Here is a 22,621-nt window from a genome sequence, read left to right as displayed (position 1 = left end):
AGTTCTAATCACTGAGTACGTTGTAGCCAAATAAAAACCATGGTTTGTCTCCAAATCATTTACTGGTGTTGGATTGATCCAGCACAGAAGGAAATCATTTGATCCATTGAGCCCAAAGTTGAACATTTTCACCGTGGACTGTTTAAAATTTTAACTTTTTTTTAACTTGATATTCAAGTCCTCCTCATTTTTTACAATTTCAGCCAATCAGTGATAACTTCATGTGTAAATGTCGCAAGCATGCAATTAAATCACCTGAAATCAAGCCTACTCTTTGCCTCCTGTTACTGCTACCTTCTTTTCAGTTGGACGTGTGGGGTGACACCAAGCAACTGGAATGCAGCAGTGAATGGGGTGCAGGGCAGTATAAAACTCTCCATGCACACATGCTACAAAACACGAGGCTGGAAATGTTCCAGAGGAATACATCTGACAATTTACTTCCCTGCACATCCATCTCCCCCCACTTCTCACCCTCCCACCCTCACCCCTCAGTTGGATTGACAGGCTCCCTGTTCTCTCTGTTGAGGTGTGATTCCCAAAACTGGACAGTCTTCTTCATGCGGGTAACCTTCCAATATGATGTTAAACTTCTCAATGGGGCATCAATGATCCCAGGCAACTAGCCAGGTCAGAGTTAGGGTAACTGCAGGGTTCCCTGCCCAGTATGTATTCCTCCTCAGTAATACCAAAGTAGCTTAACTGCACATTCACCTCATTGTTCTTAGTGCAGTGTTGCAGTGTGAAAACTATTTGTCAGTGTTTCCCATTCAACAAAACTGAGTGTGTTTCATAGTGACTCATTGATGCAAAAAGCACACTGGGGTTTCCTAAAAACCCAAAAGGTCCAGTCTGATGATAAGGGGACACTGATATGGGACTGAGATGAAGTAAAATTCCTTCAAGCAAAGGGTTGTTTGCCTTTGAGATTTTTTACCCCAGAGAGTTGAGGATGCTCCATTGTTCAAGGCTGGGAGAGACAGACTTTTTTTTATGCTTCAGAGATATGGAGAGTAGGTGGGGGAATAGAGTTGAGGAAGAAGACCACAGATTATCTCATTGCACCATGGAGCAGGCTTGACAGGGCAAGTGGTCTACTCCAACTCCAATTTCTGGTCTTCCTGTGTTCTTCTCTGATCTGTTGGTGTGTCAAGTGAATCTTACCCAGTGTATTGATTATTTAGTATGTGTTAGCCTTGAACATTATGGATAAAGCTTGCACTTTCTGACACACAGTAAAGCTGAGTGCTTAATGAAAAATAAGAGAATGTCTCCCTCTTACTTGGACAGACATCCCCCTGCACGAAAAATAGAAACTGATAGGTCAAAGTTTCTTCTATTTTTGGGAAATAAGAGCTTACAATTCTTTGAGTGCTTGTATTCTGTGCTTTAGACAGATAAGTAAAATAATATCAAAATCTATTCAATTAAGCAGTTGGATTGGAAGGATCGCTAGTGAATATATCTTGGATTGCCAAACCATTGAAAAAAACACTACAGTTTAATTGTTAAGATTTGAAAGTTTCGAATAAAACAGAAAGCTTGAGTTCAGAACAGATATACAAACAACCTCGGTAATCCGAACATCGATTATTTGAGTTTAGGATTATCCGAACAAGATCTCAAGGACCCGTAAAAGTTTTATTAAATTTAAATAAAAGCACAGCGAGAGCAGGCGGCGGGAGCAGGAACAGAGTCACCATACGAACCCAGTTCCTACTATTGCTGTCGCCATGGGAACCCTGTTCCTGCTATTGCCATTGCCATGGGAACCTTGTTCCTACTATTGCCGTCGCCATAGGAACCCTGTTCCTGCTATTGCCATCGCCATAGGACCCTGTTCCTACTATTGCTGTCGCCATAGGAACCCTGTTCCTACTATTGCCGTCGCCATAGGAACCCTGTTCCTACTATTGCCGTCGCCATAGGAACCCTATTCCTACTATTGCCGTCGCCATAAGAACCCTGTTCCTGCTATTGCCGTCGCCATAGGAACCCTGTTCCTGCTATTGCCATCGCCATGGGAACCCTGTTCTTGCTATTGCCGTCACCATGGAAACCCTGTTCCTGCTATTGCCGTCGTCATGGGAACCCTGTTCCTGCTATTGCCATCGTCATGGGAACCCTGTTCTTGCTATTGCCATCGCCATGGGAACCCTGTTCCTACTATTGCTGTCGCCATGGGAACCCTGTTCCTACTATTGCCGTCGCCATGGGAACCCTGTTCCTGCTATTGCCATCGCCATGGGAACCCTGTTCCTGCTATTGCCGTCGCCATGTGAACCCTGTTCCTGCTATTGCTGTCGCCATGGGAACCCTGTTCCTGCTATTGCCGCTGCCATGAGAACCTTAATCAGTTATCCAACAATCAGTTATCCGAACAAAATACTCACCGCCCATGTTGTTGGGATAATTGAGGTTGTTCTGTAATTTCAACTAAAGCTGCTCAAGGCAGCTAAGGGATGATTAAGACTAACTTATAAGGTAAAAGGTGTGTGACATTTGAACTGGAAAGTTAATGGATCTCCTGTGCCAACAGTGAATATACAGTGAAACCTGTGAACTACAGACATCCAGGGAACAGGCATTGCTTGCATTTTTTACCTAAGTTGCCTGTATTTTCCACACACCTATTTTGCTGTTTGCAGTTTGTGTGGGTGTGTGTAGGTATTCATCAGTGGATACATCTTACCAGTTGAATACTTAGATATTCCTATAAATAACTCTCTTCCTTTAGAAAATTAACCATTAATATTTAATTAATGCACATGCAGAATGGCAACTGGTGAAGTTCTGGCTAGTGGAAAATGTGTGTAGTTGCAGGTTTGACTATTTAATTAGTCAGTTTAAAATGAGGAAATGTCCCTGAGATTGCATTTTGTCAGTTCAGTTTCCCTGCATTTTTATCATCATGTAATAATTCTGGTGCCTGTCAAAAATGTTGTGATATCAGTGTTGTGCTGTGAGAAACCTTCTCCTTTAGGTCCCATGTCAAGCTAACCCAACTCAGGAATAAGCACAGAGTAATCTTCTTTCTGCTCTGTCCAAGCAGCAGTCTCAAAGGAACGAACTTTAATACATTGGTATATTTCGGCTTTTGCCCGAAACGTCGATTTTGCCTGTCCTCGGATTTTGTCTGTCCTCGGATGCTGCCTGAACCGCTGTGCTCTTCCAGCACCACTAATCCAGAATCATTTCCCATTCTGTTCAGTTGAGTTGGCTAATTATTACTACTTTTGGCCAGAACTTTGTTTTGTGCATCCATTCTTGTCAAACTGAGACTACTCATCTCAGATATATGATGCTTACAGTAAAAAGTTATCAATAAAACTCGATTTAATTAATACATAATGTGTAATAGTCTCTTTGTTCATATATCAACTATTAAGACGAACTGGGGTAGCGTGCTGTAGATCGATCCCCACTATTCCCAGAATTGTGCCAAATGTTAATGTTTTTTCCTAAGGTACCCAGAATACACCAATTTACCCAACTTTCAGACTAAGATTGAGAGGAAACATGGACTGTGTTTCTGTACTTAATAATTTTTTTTTTATTTGAAGTAATTAGACTACAGCTACAAGTAAACAGAGAGAATCTATTAGGTAAAAACAATGACTGCAGATGCTAGAAACCAGATTCCAGAATCAAGTGGGGCTGGAAAAGCACAGCAGTTCAGGCAGCGTCTGAGGAGCAGGAAAATCGATGTTTCGGGCAAAAGCCCTTCATCAGGAATACAGGCTGTATTCCTGATAAAGGGCTTTTGCCCGAAACGTCGATTTTCCTTCTCCTCGGATGCTGCCTGAACTGCTGTGCTTTTCCAGCACCACTCTATTCCGGAAGATAGAAACTATTAGTAAATAAGACTGCTAACCAGAGCTGCACACACGCATACACACACGGAAACTAGATTGCTGGAGAAGGTGGAAACACTGGAAGGTTAGTTCAGTGAACTTTGCTTTTCAATTCTGTCCTTGAGATGATCATTCTTCTAGCCAGGCCCTTGACATTCAATTTTTATATATTTATATATGGAAGCTTCCTCTGATTTCTAACAAGTACAGATCAACTGATTCAATTGGAAAGGCTGTACAAGACATTGGTTTGGCCACTTTTGGAATATTGTGTGCAATTCTGGTCTCCTTCCTATTGGCTGGAAGTTATGAAACTTGAAAAGATTTACAAGGAAGTTGCCAGGGTTGGAGGATTTGAGCTATAGGAAGAGGCTGAATAGGCTGGGGACTGTTTTCCCCGGAGCATCGGAGGGCAAGGAGTAACCAAATAGAGGTTTATAAAATCATGAGGGTCATGTATAGGGTAAATAGACAAAGTCTTTTCCCTGGGGTGGGGGAACCCAGAACTGGAGGGCATAGGTTTAGGGTGAGAGGGGAAAAGTATAGAAGAGACCTGAGGGGCAATGTTTTCACACAGAGCATGGTCTGTGTATAGAATGTGCTGGATCAGTGGTGCTGGAAGAGCACAGCAATTCAGGCAGCATCGTGCTCTTCCAGCACCACTGATCCAGAATCTGGTTTCCAGCATCTGCAGTCATTGTTTTTACCTTATAGAATGTGCTGCCAGAGGAAGTAGTGGAAGCTAGTATAATTGCAAAATTTAAAAGGCATCTGGATGGATGTATGAATAGGAAGGGTTTGGAGGGATATGAGCCAAGTGCTGGCAGGTGGGACTAGATTATGTTGGGATATCTGGTCGGCATGGACGAGTTGGACTGAAGGGTCTGTTTCGGTGCTGTACATCTCTATGACTCTATCTCTGATGTATTTATTCAAAAGTCACAGCTCCCAGCAACTGCATGAGGAAAAGTTTTCTTCAAGTTCAAACTGTTTTTTTTACTGCAGAGAGCAGGCAGCTTTTGCTGGGGAGAACAACTGCCCACCCTTTTGAGTCTTTCTCTCACCCTCTCTCTGGCTCTCTCTCTCTCTCTCTCTGTGTCTCTGTAACTTGTTACTAGTACCAACCTGCTCAGTTAGCTGACCAACCATCATTTGTGAACAACCCCTTAGCTCCTAATTGTCTGTATATGCAGAAATTCACAATAGGTATAGAATTCCTTGCTGTGAAATTATACAGTCCTGCTGGTCAATCTCTATTTTAAACACCATACTCTCTCATTATAGTCCACAGTTTTTAAAGATGCAAAACGTAAAAAGACACAGTTCTTACATGACAAGCTCTCATGTTCATGGATCACTTCCCTAAGACCTTCATTTACATATCATCTTTTCAGACCACAGGCAGGTATATTAACAACATTGAACAGTCATTTGGACAAATACATGGATAGGAAAGGATTAGGAGGATGTGAGCCAAATGCAAGGAAATGGAGTTAGCGTGGACAGGCAGTTTGGTCAGCATGGACCAGTTTGGGCCAAAGGGCTTATCTCCATACTGTAGGAGTCTATGACTCTACCTCAAAGTATTTTACAATAACTTACTTTTGAATTTAGTCTGTCATGCAATGTCAGAAACTTAGCAACTGCTTTGCATATTACTAGCTCCCTAAAATGTGATTATAAGCAGATAATCTGTTTAGAGTTGTTGATTAAGGAATAAATAAATAAGGAATATTTTATATTACTTAAGCCCATGGACAGTGCCTTGATTATACATCCCATCTGAGCTACAGCTCTCCAACCTTTCCCCACTTGTTGAAGTGTCAGACGAGATGATGTCTTCATCTCCTTAGAGTAGGACTTGAACTCACAACATTCTGACCAGGTAAGAGAGCTACCTGCTGTGCCAAGCCTGACACTGTGTATGTTTAAAGGTGAGAAAATTAGCGACAACAGGTCAGCTAATGTAAAACGATTAGCAGGATACATCTGTTCCTGACTGTCTGAAGCAAAAAATAATTTGGAGAGCAAACCTTTATTTCTCAGCCGCTAAACATATTTACGAAGTGCAAGGTCAGGTCAGTTTCTATTGATGGTTTGTGATGAATGCTTAATTCTTCAATTACATTAAAAGGGAAAATGTAAAAACACAAATGACTATGAGCTAATACTTTTTCTTATTTTAATGACTACCTGATAGTTGTGCAATTTCACATGTTAGCCACCATTGAAACCCGCCGAGCATATAAACCTAAATTGGGGGAAGAGATATTCCAGAATATAGGGTCCTTACAAACAGTGAAATTGAGAAAGGATGGAAGTTAGGGATGAGTAACAAATGTTGGCCTTGTCAAACATTTAAGATGAAATAGGAAAGATTTAAAAAGGACCTAAGGGGCAATCTTTTCACGCACATGTATGAAATGAGCTGCTAGAGGAGGTGGTGGAGGCTGGTACAATTACAATCCTTAAAAGGCATTTGGATAGGTATGTGAATAGAAAGGGTTTAGAAGGATATGGGCCAAATGGGACTAGATTAATTTCGGATACCTGGTCGACATGGACAGGTAGGGACCCAAGGGTCTGTTTCCATGCTGCACATCTTTCTGACTCTCTATGTCCATAGCTCTTCATTGAATAAAGTAATTGATAAATGACAGGATTATAACAGTAGATTAAAAAAGCTTCAGCAAGGGTCATCAAGCAAGCACTGGAATCATGATAGAGTTAAAGAATAACAAAGAATGCAAGCCTTAAGGGGTTACCATCAGAGTTCCTGATAGTAGCAGTTTTTGGAGTGTGCAGCTGGAAGAATGTAGAGATTAAAGATAGTGCAGCAAAGCAAAGTGATTATAATGATAGATTCGAATGATCACCTTGACTGGGAGAAACCAAGCAGCTAAAGTAGTGAAAGCAGTGTATTTCTAGAATGAGATTGGAACAATTTCTTCAAAAGCTTTTGATCTTGTACTCATCAGGGTGATTCGCAAAAAATACCAGTTCAAGGAGAAAACCAACATTTCTACTGCAGGAGAGGAGAGTGCTGATTGGTTGGCAAATACACTCTGGTAACGGAGTTGACTTGGAGAATGCATCCGTTATAATTTCTTAGAACAATAGGCTGGCAATTCAGGCACAACACCCAATTTGCTAACACAACTCGGTCAGCAAACTTTAAGCTTGTGGGACAGGAGATAATGTAGATATGGCCGCCATAGGGACCCTGTTATGGTGCAGAGGTAGTGTTCCTTTTCCTGGACCAGGAGGTTACCTGCTTCAGAGAAGCGCAGTAACATCTCTGAATAGGGTGATTAGAAAAAAAAATCAATGTTGCAACCCAGCAAGCCCTGTTGTGGTACAGTGGTAAAGTATCTACCCTTGGACTGGTTGATTAGAAAAATAGCTTCAACTTTCTTTTTTAATTGGATGTGGCAATCAAATGTACTGTTTCCAAATCCAAAGATGACACCAAGTTAGGTGGGAATGTGTGCTGAGAGGCAAATGTATAGCGTTGTTATCTACTTCCTTCTTAAACAAGTTAGACAACTCTGACCAGAATGTTATGAATGAATTTGCTCAGGTGTCCTACAATACCAAAGTGGTCCAACCATGACGAACACAAGCCAGTACAGATGTAAAACACTCCCAATTTTATTAGGAAAAAAGTTACATTAACTTTTAATACTAAACATACTATCTCTGATTTTCTTTGGCCCCTTATGCTTACAATATTTACAGAGTCTCTTGTAGATTCAAGCTGTTTCTCTCTCTCTTTCTCTCTCTCTCTCTCTCTGTCCCTAGGTCTGCGAAGCTGCTTTCTCTCTCTCTGTTTTTATATTTTTTTTGATGGTTTTCTGGAACTTTCTATAGTACTGGCCAGTCAGGGAGTCTCACTTTGAAGCACTGTCAATCATTTGGATGCTACTGTTTGCTTCTTTGTGTAGCAGGATCTGGTGGCTTTCTGTCTGTGTCCTCCTTTGTTTGGTGGATACGTTGTTGGGATATGTCTGTCCGTGGTAACTGTTGCCTTTTATGTTATGCTAATGCCATTAGGCAGCATGCCTAAGGTGGTATGGTGGCTCAGTGGTTAGCACTGATGCATCACAGTACCAAGGACTCGGATTCAATTCCTGCCTTGGGCGACTGTCTGTATGGAGTTTGCACGTTCTCCCTGTGTCTGCGTGGGTTTCCTCCAGGTGCTCCAATGTCCTCCCACAATTCAAAGACGTGTAGGTTAGGTGAATTGGCCATGCTAAATTGCCCATAGTGTTAGGTGCATTAGTCAGGGGTAAATATAGGGTATGGAAATTGAGTTGGTTACTCTTCGGAGGGTTGGTGTGGACTTATAAGGCCAAATGGCCTGTTTCCATACTGTAGGGAATCTAATCTAATTAGTACCTGGCTGCTGTGATGGCACTGTGCCTGGTGTCTAGGATTTGTGGCTTCAGGGTTTTACTTGGCCAATGTGCCCAGCATGCCTTACTGTTTGGCCAAGTTAGCAATCTGTGTTTTACAGCATCTTTATGGGCATTTGGGCAGAATTAACAAGTGGAAAGAAGATAGAACATAATGTAGAAGAATTAAAAGTTATCCACGTTTGAATGAGGAACAGACATGGACAGTATTTGATAAGTGTTTAGCAAATGTAGATGTACAAAGGGTCCAAGGTATCCTCATCAACAAGTAACTGAAGGCTAATGTGTTAATGCAGCAGGCAATTCAGAAGGCTAATTAGCTTTATTTCAAGATAATAGGAGTGCTGGCATAGCAAAATCTTCCTTCAATTGTGTAGAACTTTGGTTAGACCACACCTGGAATAATGTGTGCAGTTTTGTCCCTTACCTTATGAAGGATAGCATTACCATAGAGGGAGTGGATGTAGGTTTGCTCGCTGAACTGGAAGGTCCATTTTCAGATGTTTCGTCACCATACTAGGTAACATCTTCAGTGAGCCTCCGAATGAAACACTGCTGATGATTCCTCTTTCTATTTATATGTTTGGGTTTCTTCCAGCTCAGCGAGCAAACCTACATCCAGAACCTCAACCTGAGCTACAAACCTTCTCAAAACTCACATAGAGAGAGTGCAACAGAGGTTCACCAGACTTGTCCCTAGGTTGGAGAGACTGTCTGCTGAAGGGATTAGAGAAATTGAGTCAGTATTCTCTCAAGTTTCGAAGAATGAGAGGTGACCTCATACAAACATACAAAATGGGATAGACAGGGTAGATGCAGGTCAGATGTTTCCCTTGGCTGGGGAGTCTAGAATTTAAAAATAAGGAGGATGACACATATGACCAAGATCAGGAGAAATATTTTGACTCAGAGGGTTGTGAATCTTTGGAATTCTTTAACCCAGAGATTTGTGGAACCTCAAGGACTGAGAATGTTGAAAGTAGAGATTGCTATTTATAAATGTGTCAACGATAGAAAAAAGCATAGGGAAAATGTGGGGTTAGCATGGGGAGAAAGTCATGGAAGTGGGTAATCAGCTGAAAAGTCATGCTGAATGGTGGATCTAACTTGGTAAGCTGAATGGCCTACTCCTGTACCTATCCTCCTAAACGCACGTCAAAGCCTAAAATAAGGCAGGCAGCATGTACTCCCTTCTTACAAGCTGGTAGTGAATTGTTAGTTTAAAAAAACTTTGTATTTCTGTCTTTCTACTTGCAGCAATCCAGCTGAAGTATCAACCAGTCAATGCACCAGCAGCAATTCCTGCTTTAATTTCCACAGTAGGGACTTGAAACATAGCAAGTGAATTATGTTTGTTATGGTGTGATTATGAAGTATTAATTGACACAGGGTATAACAATCATTTTCATCATTATTTTATCCTTTGCCAATGAATATTTATGGCACAAGTTGAACTGAAATGCTTCATTCATATACTTTACAAATCTCCAGCTATCTTGATGAGTCTCAATTCTCCTCCAGATCCTTCTCCATCTGTCTAGTTCCTCATTAAATGTTTAAATAATGCATTCCCTGTTGTTGTGCGGGCGACCCTGAAGGAGCTTGGGTGCATTATATTACTGTAGAGAGGTTGCTGAAGACAAAGGTCTTTTCAACATAACTGTTTATTCACATTAAACTACACTTGACTATGCTACACTGTATACACTTCAGACTTAGCACCAGATTGTTGTTTTTCTCTTCAGCATCTCTATTATCATGTGATCATACATTCTATCACTGACATAGCTTTCCAATCTATGCAATTAAGTGTTAACCCTTTACACATTTCTATTGCCAATTTCTCTCTGTCACAGCAACTTCACAGTACTTATTACTCAGGATAAATGGAAGTTAGACCTTTGAGTAAAGTATTCACTGGAGAGATCAGGAGATTTGAGGATAATTATAGATGAAAATAGACTCTATAAATGATCACTCACCATCAGCATAAAAGGAAGAAGTGGTGATTATATGACTTCTTTCACAACATAATGTGGTTCCAACACACTTTATATTCAAGTAAATGCTTTTGAGGGTTTGGCTAGGCCAACATTTATTTGCTGTCCATGGTGGTGGTGAGCTGCCTTCTTCAACCACTGCTGTCCATGAGTATGGAATCTCTACAGTGAAGAAGCAGGCCATTTGGCCCATCAAGTCCACATACCACCCCTCCTAAGATCATCCCACCCAGACCAAACTCCCTATTTAATCTCTGTAACCCTGCATTGCCCATGGCCAATCCACCTGATCTGCACATCTTTGGATTGTGGGAGGAAACTGGAGCACCCAGAGGGAACCCACTTGTGTGCAGGGAGAATTTGCAAACTCCACACAGACAGTAAGCCAAGGCTGGAACTGAACTTACCTCCCTGGACACCGTGAAGCAGTAGTGCTAACCACTAGGCCATCATGCCACCCACGTGTCGATCCGCAATGCAGTTAGTGAGGGAGTTCCAGGATTTTGACCCAGCAACGGTGAAGGTACAATAATATTTTTCCAAGTCAGGATGGTGAGTGGCTTGGAAGGGAACTTGAAGGGGGTGGTATTCCCACACATCTGCTGTCCTTACCCTTCTGTACTGGAGTGACGGTGTGTTTGAAAGTTGTGTCTGAAGATCTTTTGTTAATTTGTACAGTGCATCTTGGAGGTGATACACAACGATGAGCTTGCTGTTGTGTGTTGGTGGTGGAAGGTGTCAATATTTGTGGATGTGATGCCATTGTTGTAATGTGGGAAGCATGATGGCCAATTTGTGTGACACAAACTTCATAGAAAATGTGATAATAACCAGAGTGATGTATTCAAGCTGGTTCAACAATAAACATTGACCAGATACCAGAAAGTACTCCCTGCTCTCCTTCAAAACAGTTCTGTGGTATTTATACTTTAACATCCAAGATCATGCTATTTTTAAAGTACGGAAAACCACAGTTTTGAAATTGCTTTAGGAAGCTAGTTGGAGACCTTTGAGCAATGAATATTAAAAAAAATTATTTTACAGTGAGAGCAGTCAACAATAAGAAATATATTTTGTTAACTGTTCGTACAACAAAATCAGGAACTAAACAGAAGGACAAGGATTTCAAAGAGAACACTGCTCATTGAAGCTAGACCTAATATGTTACAGTAATGGAGTAAAATGGACAATGAACATTACTCGAGTACTTAGTGAACTATTGGAGAATAGTTGAATTTGCAAATTGAAATCAGATATGTGAGAGTCAACTTTAAGCTGAAATCTAATTGAAGGGTTTAAATTGTTTATATGTAAAAAAAAATGCCTAAAACAGATTGATAGAATCTGATTTATTTAAATTTATTTTAGAAATGGAATAAAAGGTGAATGGATTTAAGTTATAGACTCAAATCTTTTGGGCTCAAAAAGGGTAAAGGCAAAATAAAGGTAAAGTTATCATAGACAGAGAGAAAAGTGACAAATGGTGGTAGTTTACCTGGAGGCTCACTTCAGGGGGAGAGGGGAGAAGGTGAGCCTGTCATGGTAACCCCAGCTCACGTGAATTGAACCCACACTGTTAGTGTCACCTTGCATTTTGAACCAGTCATCCAGCCAGCTGAGCTAACTGGTTCCCAGTATGAGTACTGTGAAGCACTATAGTGGGTACTGGGATGTGAGTTTACGATTAAATCTCTTGCAGTCCGCTGGCCAATGCTTGCATAATGTTGCATTGTTTTTTTTTTAATTTTCAGATGGTCAGAGAAGAATGATTTATGAATATCACAGGGTGGAAATAGACATGACGAAGATCAGCAACAGCACAGCTTTGGAGTTCACTCCTGTTTCCAGTAAGATGTGACTTTTACAGAGTTTGAGCTTTTGTGCATTTGCTTTAGGGGTCAGGGAGGGCACATTTTGTATTCACTCTGCTCCCATAACTGACCTCCCTCTGCTATTTGTTGGGAGCAATCCTTGTTACTCTGACTAGTCCCTGACATAATATTGTATTCTTATCACCTTCAATAGCTGACACGGTCATAATTAAACAAATATTTAGGTTAGAACAAGGTCACAGAAGTGAAGAGGAAGTGGGGACTAGATACTGTCAGAGTCATAGAGTTGTAAAGAACAGAATCAGACCCTTCGGTCCAACTCGTCCATGCCGATCAAAAATCCTAAATCAATCGGGTTCCGTTTGCCAGCATTTGGCCCATATCCCTCTTAACCCTTCCTATTCATATACCCATCCAGATACCTTCTAAATATTGTAATTGTACCAGACTCCACCACTTCATCTGGCAGCTCATTCCATGCACCCACCACCTTCTGTGTGAAAAAGTCCCTTTTAAATCCAAAGATGTGCAGGCCAGGTGAATTGCTAAATTGCTCATAGTGTTAGGTGCATTATCAGGGGTAAATGTAAGGTAGGGAATGGGTCTGGGTGGGTTACTCTTCGGAGGGTCAGTGTGGACATGTTGGGCCAAATGGCCTGTTTCCATGCTGTAGGGAATCTAATCTATTGTAATCTAAATCTTTCCACTCTCACCTTAAACCTCTGCCCTCTAGTTTTGGACTTCCCCACCCTGGGAAAGAGTGCTTGGCTATTCACATTATCCATGCCCCTCATGATTTTATAAACCTCTATAAAGTCACCCTTCAGCTTCCGACGCTCCAGGGAAAATATCCCACCTTATTTAGCCTCTCCCTATATCAAACCGTCCAAGCCCAGTAACATCCTTGTAAATCTTTTCTGAACCCTTTCAAGTTGAAGAACACCATTCTTATAGCATACTTATTTAGCACATTGTCATAGAGTCGTACAGCACGGAGACAGTCCATGCCAAACATAATCCCAAGCTAGACTAGTCCTACCTGCCTGCTCCTGGCTCATATCCCTCCAAACATTTTTTATTCATGTACTTATCTGAATGTCTTTTAAACGTCGTAATTGTATCCCCAATCTGCCACTTCTTCAGGAAGTTTGTTGTCCTCCCAACTTAAATCCAGCCAAATGTATGGTGGAAAATTTGCTGGTGCTTTGGACAATGAAAAATCATGCAGATGCTGGAAATCTGTTATGAAAACAAAAAAAAGCAGAGGCGGGAGGGAGCGAGAAGGAAGAACATAAGGGAAAGTCAGCATTAATGTAGATGACAGGAGAGATTAAATGGTGAAAAGTTTCCTGGTACAAAAGCGAGTGGGATTGGATATAGCAAAATAACAGAAGATGGGAATTTCTGAAGTAGTCTGAAATCATTCCCCACAAGCCCCTTGATGCAGGCCAGTTCAGGCAGAGGAATCATTTGGAATTTCCAGATAGGAAGTTCGATGACTTGTCAAATTGTGGTTTATTCCCATTATGTGGGAAAAGAGTTCAGCAGAAAAGGCCATTATCAGAAAATAACTCAGGGCTCCTAACAAAGACATGTCCCTGTGAGGAAGAATACCAGGAACAGTCTCAACTGAGCAGGGTTAACAAAGGAACTGAAGGATTGTATCAAATTGAAAGAATTAAATGCAAATGACACAGATTAGTAGTAAGACAGCAGATTGGGAAAGTTTTTTAAAACCAAAACAAGATGACCAAAAATAGGACAAAGCAGAAAATAAAGCTGAGGATTACCAGATCAGTCACGATCTCATTAGGCTGGGGCTATTTTCCCTGGAGAGTCGGAGGCTGAGGATAGGATGAATAGCCTAGGTGTTTTTCCCAAGCTAGGGGAATCCGAAACTAGCGGGCATAGGTATAAGCTGAAAGGGAAAAGATTTAATAAGGACCCGTGGGATAATATTTTAAAGCAGAGGGTGGTGGATATGTGGAATAAGCTGACAGAGGAAGTGGTAGAGGCTGGTACAATGAAGCGTTTAAAAGGCACCTGGACAGGTAAGAAGGATGGAAAGGGATAGGGGACAAATGCTGGCAAATGGGACTAGACTAATTTAGGATATCTCGTCAGAATGGATGAATTGAACCGAAGGGTCAGTTTCCATGCTGTACAACTCTATGACTCTAAATGCGATGCAGACTTGATGGGCCAAATGGCCTACTTCTGCCCCTATATCTTATGGTGTCCAGAATTATTTCCCAACCCTGGTTGTTAAAGTGTTCAAGTTCTATACAATTTCCCTACCTTTCATTGTAGCTGTGTCCATCATTGCTTGTAATCAGCCGTGGGCTCTTTGTATTTCCATTATGTCTGCAAGGTGTGTCCAACAACTGTCTGCCTGACTTTGGGGGGTGGAGGTGGGGGTGTTGGGGTGTGTGTGTTTGTGTGTGTGTGTGCGCGCGCGCGCGTGTCGGGAGTCTATCAGCTTTACTGTGACAGCACCAGACTTGGACTCGGTTAATCACTGTACTGATCCCTTCTCAGGCTAACCAGCTGGATGCACTGATAGCGTGCAGTGAGACAGAGGTGATGCTGACTGTGCATCTGCAATTGGTATTCTGTGTGCACAGAAATTGTACATTAAATGATCCAGTGTTAAATAAGGCAATTTGGGAATAGAAAGATTTGTTTCTGGCATTGTATATCAGTGGAACAGACTCTCAGATAGAACAGCATTGATTGACACCTTTAGAGCCAGTGAATGTGTGGACAGCAAGAGTCCAGAGAATTCCAAAAGCTAAACAAAGCTGGAGATAATTGAATATTATGAACAATATGATGGATTCCTTAGGCTCTGGGACTGGGACATATGAGCAATAGGTATTGGATTTGTGGTGTGGTGTGGAAGATATGAGTGCACTTGACTTAGATTCAGGTGCAGGGAATAACTTTGCAAAACCTTTGCTCTGTTGACTGATTAGGTGACAGAAATGTGTAACAGAATGTAGTTTTCCTATGAGTCACATGCTGGACTTTTCTCTCAATCCAAAATGTTTGCATTTTTAAGAGAATTAATCCTTACTGTTTGTTTCTGTGAGAGAACTGTTTATTTAAAGTGCCTATTTCTTCCGCCCCCTCATCTAGTCTCCTAACAGTACAGACTGTAACTGGGTGAGAGTGCTGGGAAGCAGACTCACTCCAGACCAATATGACATTTCTTGTTTTACTCTTGAAATGGGACTGCTGGTGGGATTGTGGTCGGTCCATTATGACGAATCTTGTTTTATTAATTGTCGTGTTTCCTCTAGATACAGCTGTAAGTAAAAATGCTTAAAAACTAACATGTTAAAAATCTACAACAGACCCTTTTAACTTTATTCCTTCAGAACTTGGAGTAAACAGGATGTGAGAGTGAGCTTTCTAGCTCCAATTATCTAACGCTTCCCACATCTTGTCCTTATGACTCCTGTTGTCCTGATCAAACATGCACACAATGATACTTGTTCACCAGTGAGGTCCGCTGATGTGTATTCCCATGATTCATTCAGACAAAGTGTTTAATTTCCCTGTAACATTCCTTGCATAAAGGGGGTTTTTGAACTGCGCCACATTTTATAGTGGAAGAGAAAGGTTTCCAGGAGGCTATTGGAAATGGGGGATCGATGGGGGTATTTGGCATAGAGAGGTCAGTGGGTCAGGGTATATGAGGTAAGGAATAGCCACCAATGTTGGAATGGAAGGACAAAGGTACCAAGCTATGATTTGCCTGTATAGCACACAAAACAATACTTTTCACTGTATCTCGGTACATGTGACAATAGTAAAATCAAATCAAATGGTGAAGTGGGCGCAGCAAGTGTACAGAGGCTTACAACTGTTTCAGATCAGTGGGATACAGTGTGTCAATTCATGCACGCCAGGGAAAGATTCACAAAGGCAGTGTAATGGAGCATAAAATTGAACTGTATTAGGGAAAAGGTTAATGGAGGGTGCAAGCCAAAAAGGAAAGCTGTTTTCTCTCTCTCCCTCTCTCTCTCTCTCTCTCTCTCTCTCTCAGAGGGTCATGAGAACTCAATTCCTGAAAGTATAATGAATGTGGAGTCCTCCATCACTTTAGGGTGGAGGTAGACAGATTCTTGGAAATGAGGCAAGGGGGGGGTGGGAGGTTATCAGGGGTAGGTGGGAATATGGATTTGAAGTTACATTCAGATCAACCAAGTTCAGTTTGCTGGGTGGATGGTTTGTGATGCAGAGTGTCGTCAACATTGTGGGTTCAACTCTCCTCAATTTCTCTCCCCTTGCCTGAGGCATGGTGACCCTCACTACCAGCTGTCTCTCGTTTTTCACCATTTAGAGAGCAGCCCTCTGGGACTATGGTGACTATCTTGTATTCATTCATGGGATGTGGGTGTGACTGGCCAGGCCAATGTTTATTACCCAGCCCTGATTGCCCAGAGAGCAGTTCAGTCTCAACTATACTGTTGTGGGTCTGGAGCCATGTGCAGTCCAGACTAGGTAAGGACAGCAAGACTCCTCTCCTAAAGAGTATTAGTGAAACCAATGGGTTTTTTTTCCAACAATCAACAATGGTTTTAGGGTTATCATTAGATCACTAATTACAGATATTTATTGAATTCAAATTCCATCGTCAGCCATGGCAGGATTCAAACCCAGGTCTCCAGAATATTACCGGCAGCTAGGCTATCACCACCATCCCCACCACAACATCCCTCCCCCACCCCCCCTCCAGGCCTTGTTTACCTTTATTAAATGGTGGTGATCAGCTTGATGGGCCGATCGGTCTACTTCTGTTCCTTGTCCATGAGTGCTTGACATGGCAGTCCTCAGAATGGTAAAAGCATAGACTCCATATTGGCTGCAATGGAGGAGGCACACATCTCAGTGGCTGAAAGAAATGCTGTTGCTAATGGGGACGAAATTCAATTTAAGGTGGCAGCCAAGAGCTTGATGAAGTCAAGGCTAAAGAAATGGAAATTTGCAGGGGATCAGCCAAAGTGTTTAGCTTAAATTCTACTGACATTAAGCTGGAGAATGTTTCACCTCATTTATGAAAGCTTTTTGCATCAAAGCTCGATAGCGGAAGAAGCTGATGTTTTTGAAGCTCTCTCTAACTCAAGTCGTTTAATGATTTCAGGCTGGTTTTGGGCAGTTTCCTTTTGATTATTAAATTGCTGTAATTAATTCCAGGGATTCTGTAACCATTCTCACTGCTTTCTCCAATAATTCACTGAATTCAGACCATCGTTTCCTCTCTTTGTCTCACAGTGTGTCTGCAGCACTTGAGTTGTAATGCGTGTGTCAACGCTGAGGTTCGATTTAACTGCAGCTGGTGTGGTGTTCTTCAGAGGTAAGGTGACCTGATGTGCGTACAGCTCACTTCAAACCCAAACAGCACTTAGGAAGAGCACTTTCTCTACAGGGCACATGGCCAACATCTCATCTTCCAATGAGAAAAGTATTGCCCTTTTCAAGAAAAATAATCTTTGAATCACTTGATGCTCAAAGAACGATACTGACTTTGGGCCTCTTTCAGTCAGAGTCATCTGTGAAGTCACTGGGCACAACTGGCCACTACCATCTCCCCTTCAATCAATGGAAAACAGAAACAGAGATTGCTGGAAAAGCTCAACAGGTCTGGCAGCGTGTGTGGAGAGAAATCAGAGTTAATGAGTCATTCGAACAAAAATGTTAACCCTGCACAAATTTCTCTGCACAAATGCTACTAGACCTGCTGAGCTTAGTCCCTATTTTTGTTTCTGACTTACAGCATCCACTATACTTTTGATTTTCTTCATTTAATGGGTTTCAATCATTTAGACTCATTGGCCTGGTAACCAGTCTGAAAAGACCCAGTGGACAGCTCCAGAAGGCTTTCCTTGGGGACACTTTGCCCCAATTTGCATAAAAGAGGAAGAAACAAAGGATCATATTTAGATGGTACCTTTCACCATTTTAGGATTCTTTTTGTCCCATGTACAGTGAAAAGTGTTGTTTTGCGTGCTGCACAGGCAGGTCGTACCATACAGAGTGCATCAGCGTCGCGGAATACACCATTACAGCGGCAGAGAGAGAGTGATCAACATTACCCTTTGGGAGGTCCATTCAAAAGTCTGATAATATCTGAAAGCTCTTTGCAGCCAATTAAGTACTTCCAAGTTTAGTCGCGATTGTAGCACAAGAAATGCAGCAGCTAGCTTGCACATAGCAAGTTGCAGCAATGGGACAGTGGTTATTGGGAAAGTTGGCCAGGCCATGAGTGGAACTTGCCAGCATTTCATCGAATCGTTTCATGGGACCTTTAACGTCCACTAGGGAGGATTTGTTTGAGTGTCCCATCTGAAAGATGGCCCCTCTGACAGTGTAGTCCTTGGCCCACAGCATAAGCTCAAATCTCTGGGTGGGGACTTGAGCCTTCTGTCTGAGCCAATAGCGCCATCCATTCAGCCGAAGGGAACACTTACAGCTACCCTGTCACCACATCAAGAGAAAGCAGCTTTGGCTAACAGTTTGATCAATGAGAGGACTCTATGCTTTTTAGACAGGGAAAGTTTCTGCATTTCCCCCTTCCCATGAGAAGGGGAACGTCATTATAACAAATGATCCAAGTGATCTTTTTGCTTCAGTCATGGTTCTGCTCATAATTTGATACATTTTAATTCTGTCGTGTTCCTCTTGGAACTCAGACAGTGGGGACAGGTATTAAGGAGGTAGCAATTAAGGAGGGGTAAGAGGGCAATCGATGTGTGTGGGGGTGGAGGGAGGTGGGGGGGGAGGGAATGGGGCCATGTGTATTCTCTCAGTGTGACATTATACCTACCCATACTGATGTGCTGTTTTAAAAACTATCACTCAGAGAGGTGTTTTCAGAGTTTAATCATGTTGTATACTATTTGTGTATCATTCAGTTTAGGTGTTCATTAATATCTAACACTAGCCTGCTGATGCAAGTATGTACAACACCTCTTCAGTAACTCAATAGCTAACAGCACCATCCATTTTTGGATTTGAGATGTTCTTGCTATCTGGGGTTTTTTTGGTGTCAGTCAGGGTAATAGTAAGTTATCTAAAATCAACCTCACATTTCCTGATTTAAACAGAGACCAAATCAATTTAAGTTTCCATTTCCACTGGCTATGACTATGTGTGCTGTCATTAATTAGTATTAGTTATTAATGAGCTCACTGACCTAGGGTTTTCCTTTCTGGCAACACTCAGAAAGGTGTTGGTTTTAGCATTTGTACCTTTGATTCCAAAACCGTCCTTGACCTTGCCCTTCTCAATGTCTACAATCTCTGCTAACCCGCAATCTCCATGAGAAGTCTGGTCCTCCAATCTGAAATGTCTCAGGTTTTCATCACTCATCAATTGGTTAACTGTATTACCAACCATGTAAACGTTAAGCCCTGAAATTCCCTTTCTAAACAGGCCTGTGTCTCTACCTCACCGTTTCATATTTATTCCTGGGATTGCCCTTCCATAAATGCTGGAAGTCAGTTTGATGTATATTTTGTTCCACAAATCCGGATGACACAAGTTACAGTACAACAGCAGATGCTTTATTATTGGACAGCCGGCAAGAGATTCTCAATGACCTCAAACATAGTTGTGTGTCTACTTGTGGTGGCACCTCTCCAGGAATCTCTGCTCTACATACAAAGGCAGTACTTTTTTGTAGGAATAATACAAAAGGTCTATAAGTCACATGGATGATTGTCGTTAAATTGTTTAAGATGGGCAATTATAATTTTACAAGCCCTGGTGATTGTCAATGTCCTGTGATAACTAGTGGATGGATTACAGGGGCTGGTTATTGTATTCTTCATAATCATGTGTTGATGGGAACAGAAGGACTTTGCTTGTTTTCAATGTGGGATTCACATGCCCATGTTAATAGGAAGGGAACATATGATAATGGGAGCAGGAGGCAGTTAATAAGATTATGGCCAAGGCTATCAGTCTTGTCCAGGGAGAACAAATACCTTTGTCTGAGGCTGAAAGTGGAATCCACATGTAGAGTTCCAGAGAAATCAGTTCCCTGAGAGTCAGGCAAGCACTCCTTGCTGAGATGTCCTATCTCATTCTGTAAGGGGACAGGCATGCAATTGATACTGCAGAGAGCCCTTTCAGCAGTGGAATGTTTAACCCTTGAGTCTCCAGTATGCCATGCAAAACAGGTGAGAAATGGAACTGGTCCCTTTGTGGCTTTCTAACTTCCTCACAGCCACCTTCTTGAAACACCATGTTCCTTGGGAAATAGATATATCCTGATGCTATTAAGGAGGAAGTACAAGGACTTTGACCCAGCTACAATGAAGGGATGTCTAATGGTGAGTGTTTTGAAGGAGAACTTATAGGTCATAATGTTCCCATGTATCTGCTGCTTTTGCCCATTGAGATATTGTAGGCTGTGGATTTCGAAGGAGCTATCAAAGGAGCAGCCCTTTGCAGAGTCGTGCAACTTCCTGGATTATCCAGGACCATCCTATATCGGGAGACCAGGTTCCTGTCTTGAACTGACTCTTACCAGGATGCTGTTTTGACCTGCAGTTTTATTCTTGTTCTTCATGCATAAACGGTACATCTCTGTGTACGTGCCCTCTTTTTCAGCGACCTGCTTTGTCAGCTTCGACACTCAACACTGCCAGGTCAGATTCTGGGTTTGGGAAGAAAGCACGTACAGAGAACTCAAATGATCAGCAAATATCATATTGTATGGTGTAGCAGGCTTGAAGGGCCAAATGGCCTACCCTGTTCCTATTTTATGTTTCTATGTTTCCAGACTCTCCCTTATTTTACTACCAAAAAGTTACTCATTCTTTAAGACACTCCTTAAAACTAACTCTTTGATCTGCTTGTCTTAATTACTCCTCACATAACCTGCTGTCCAAAATTGGTTAGAAACCTTCTTGTCAAGTATTTCAAGTCATTTCAATAAAGGCACAATGTATATCCAAGTTAATACAGCTATGGCAAGCAGATTCAGGATGGGGTGCTCGAAACCAGTCAAACATTCATCAGCAAAAGTCAATTTTCAGGAGAGGCTGTGGAAGAGGAGAAATTGGCCGAATTTTGATACATTGCCTTTTTCCTTACCCTGTGTTCTTGCTGAGATTGCTCATCCCCAGTTCACAAGAAGTTCTCTGTGTCTAGCTCCATCCTCCTTTCCTCCTTAGACGTCAATTATTTACCTGCCATGAACAGGATAAGTGCAAAATCGATGGGTGTGAGTCAATGTTGTTACTTTATCGAACATTCGAAAATAATTAAACAGACACAAAATCAATCACATTAAATCATTTCATTCACACTTTAAAGAACATTGTCTTGTCTCCAGTTAGACGGGATTATAAAGTGTTTAAGTACAACATAGAATTGCAATCTTGACCGTGCCCACCTAGACTATTGTACTTGGACACCGTTAAAGAAGGTAGATTGACTTTTGAGTTTCACAAAACTAATATCAGGAATTAGAGGGTTAAATTATGAGAACAAAAAACATGGCTGCATTTTATCGTGCTGGAAAATTTGAGAGGGTGATCCAACCATGGTGTTGAAAATGCTCAAAGGATTTGAGACGGTAGATAACAGAGAATCTTTTTCTTCTGGTCGGGCAATAAAATAAAAAGGGACAAAATCTTCAAACTTGAAACCAGGATGTACTTTTTCACACAAAGTGAAAATTTGGTCCCCTGCCCTCAAAGTACTGTGGATTCTGGGAGCTTTCGTGGATGGGATAAGAAGATTTATCAGGAGGGTTGGAGTTAAGGCAGCAAAGTTGAGCTGATGTCAGCTATGATGACAGAGCAGTCTGAGGCCTCAATAGCATCATTGTGTTCCCACGCTCTCATTTGTGAATGAACGCAAATTCCATAATTCAGCTCAGAATGAATGCAGGGAATGGACATTAATTACTGTAATACATCCTCCAAAAAGATGATGGAATATAGCCCATTCCCACACAATTGTGGCCACTCTCTCTGATGAGCACCAAGTACGTCAGGGCAGTTTGTATAAAAATACATCATGGGCTAGGATCTGCGTTCACACACATTCATTTCCAATGTTAGATGTAGAGTCAGAAAATGTGCTGATTGCTGGGTGACTCGAGCAATCTGCCCGAGACCCTGAGTATCCTAAATATTTTCAAATTGAACATTGTGATAATATTGCCATAATTGGGAGAGTGACAGATGGTGCATTGTCAAACCAAGCTTTCTGTCAGTATTGTATCCTATCCCATAGCTTCAGCCTCATCTCTCACAGAACAGACAGTGCAGCTGTCACTACAGACGGCAGTAGATATTAAAAAAATAGCAGCTTACAAATTAAATGGCACCAAAATCAATACCATTTATGTCCATAGGGTTTGATACCAATGAGTTACTACTGACTTTGCCTGCCTGAGTTGTAGCATGTGATTGTATTTCTTACTCAGGTTGTCATTTTGCTCCAAAATTAAATGTTGATAGAAATTTTCAATTAGAGAGATAGCTGTGGCCATACAG

General features: G+C 41.7%; 1 protein-coding gene across 1 annotated transcript in view; it reads left to right on the top strand.

Moving 5' to 3' along the window:
- Nucleotides 1-22,621, top strand: part of LOC122539786 (plexin domain-containing protein 1-like) — a 276,760-nt gene that overhangs the window by 153,551 nt on the left and 100,588 nt on the right. The window contains exons 8-9 of the mRNA XM_043674842.1: nucleotides 12,021-12,116; nucleotides 17,382-17,463. Of these exons, the coding sequence (XP_043530777.1) occupies nucleotides 12,021-12,116; nucleotides 17,382-17,463 (178 nt within the window). The remainder of the gene's footprint in view (nucleotides 1-12,020; nucleotides 12,117-17,381; nucleotides 17,464-22,621) is intronic.

This window comes from Chiloscyllium plagiosum, chromosome 33 (genome assembly GCF_004010195.1).
Source record: "Chiloscyllium plagiosum isolate BGI_BamShark_2017 chromosome 33, ASM401019v2, whole genome shotgun sequence".
Classification (NCBI taxonomy): Eukaryota; Metazoa; Chordata; class Chondrichthyes; order Orectolobiformes; family Hemiscylliidae; genus Chiloscyllium; species Chiloscyllium plagiosum.
This window is presented reverse-complemented; position numbering and strand designations above follow the sequence as displayed.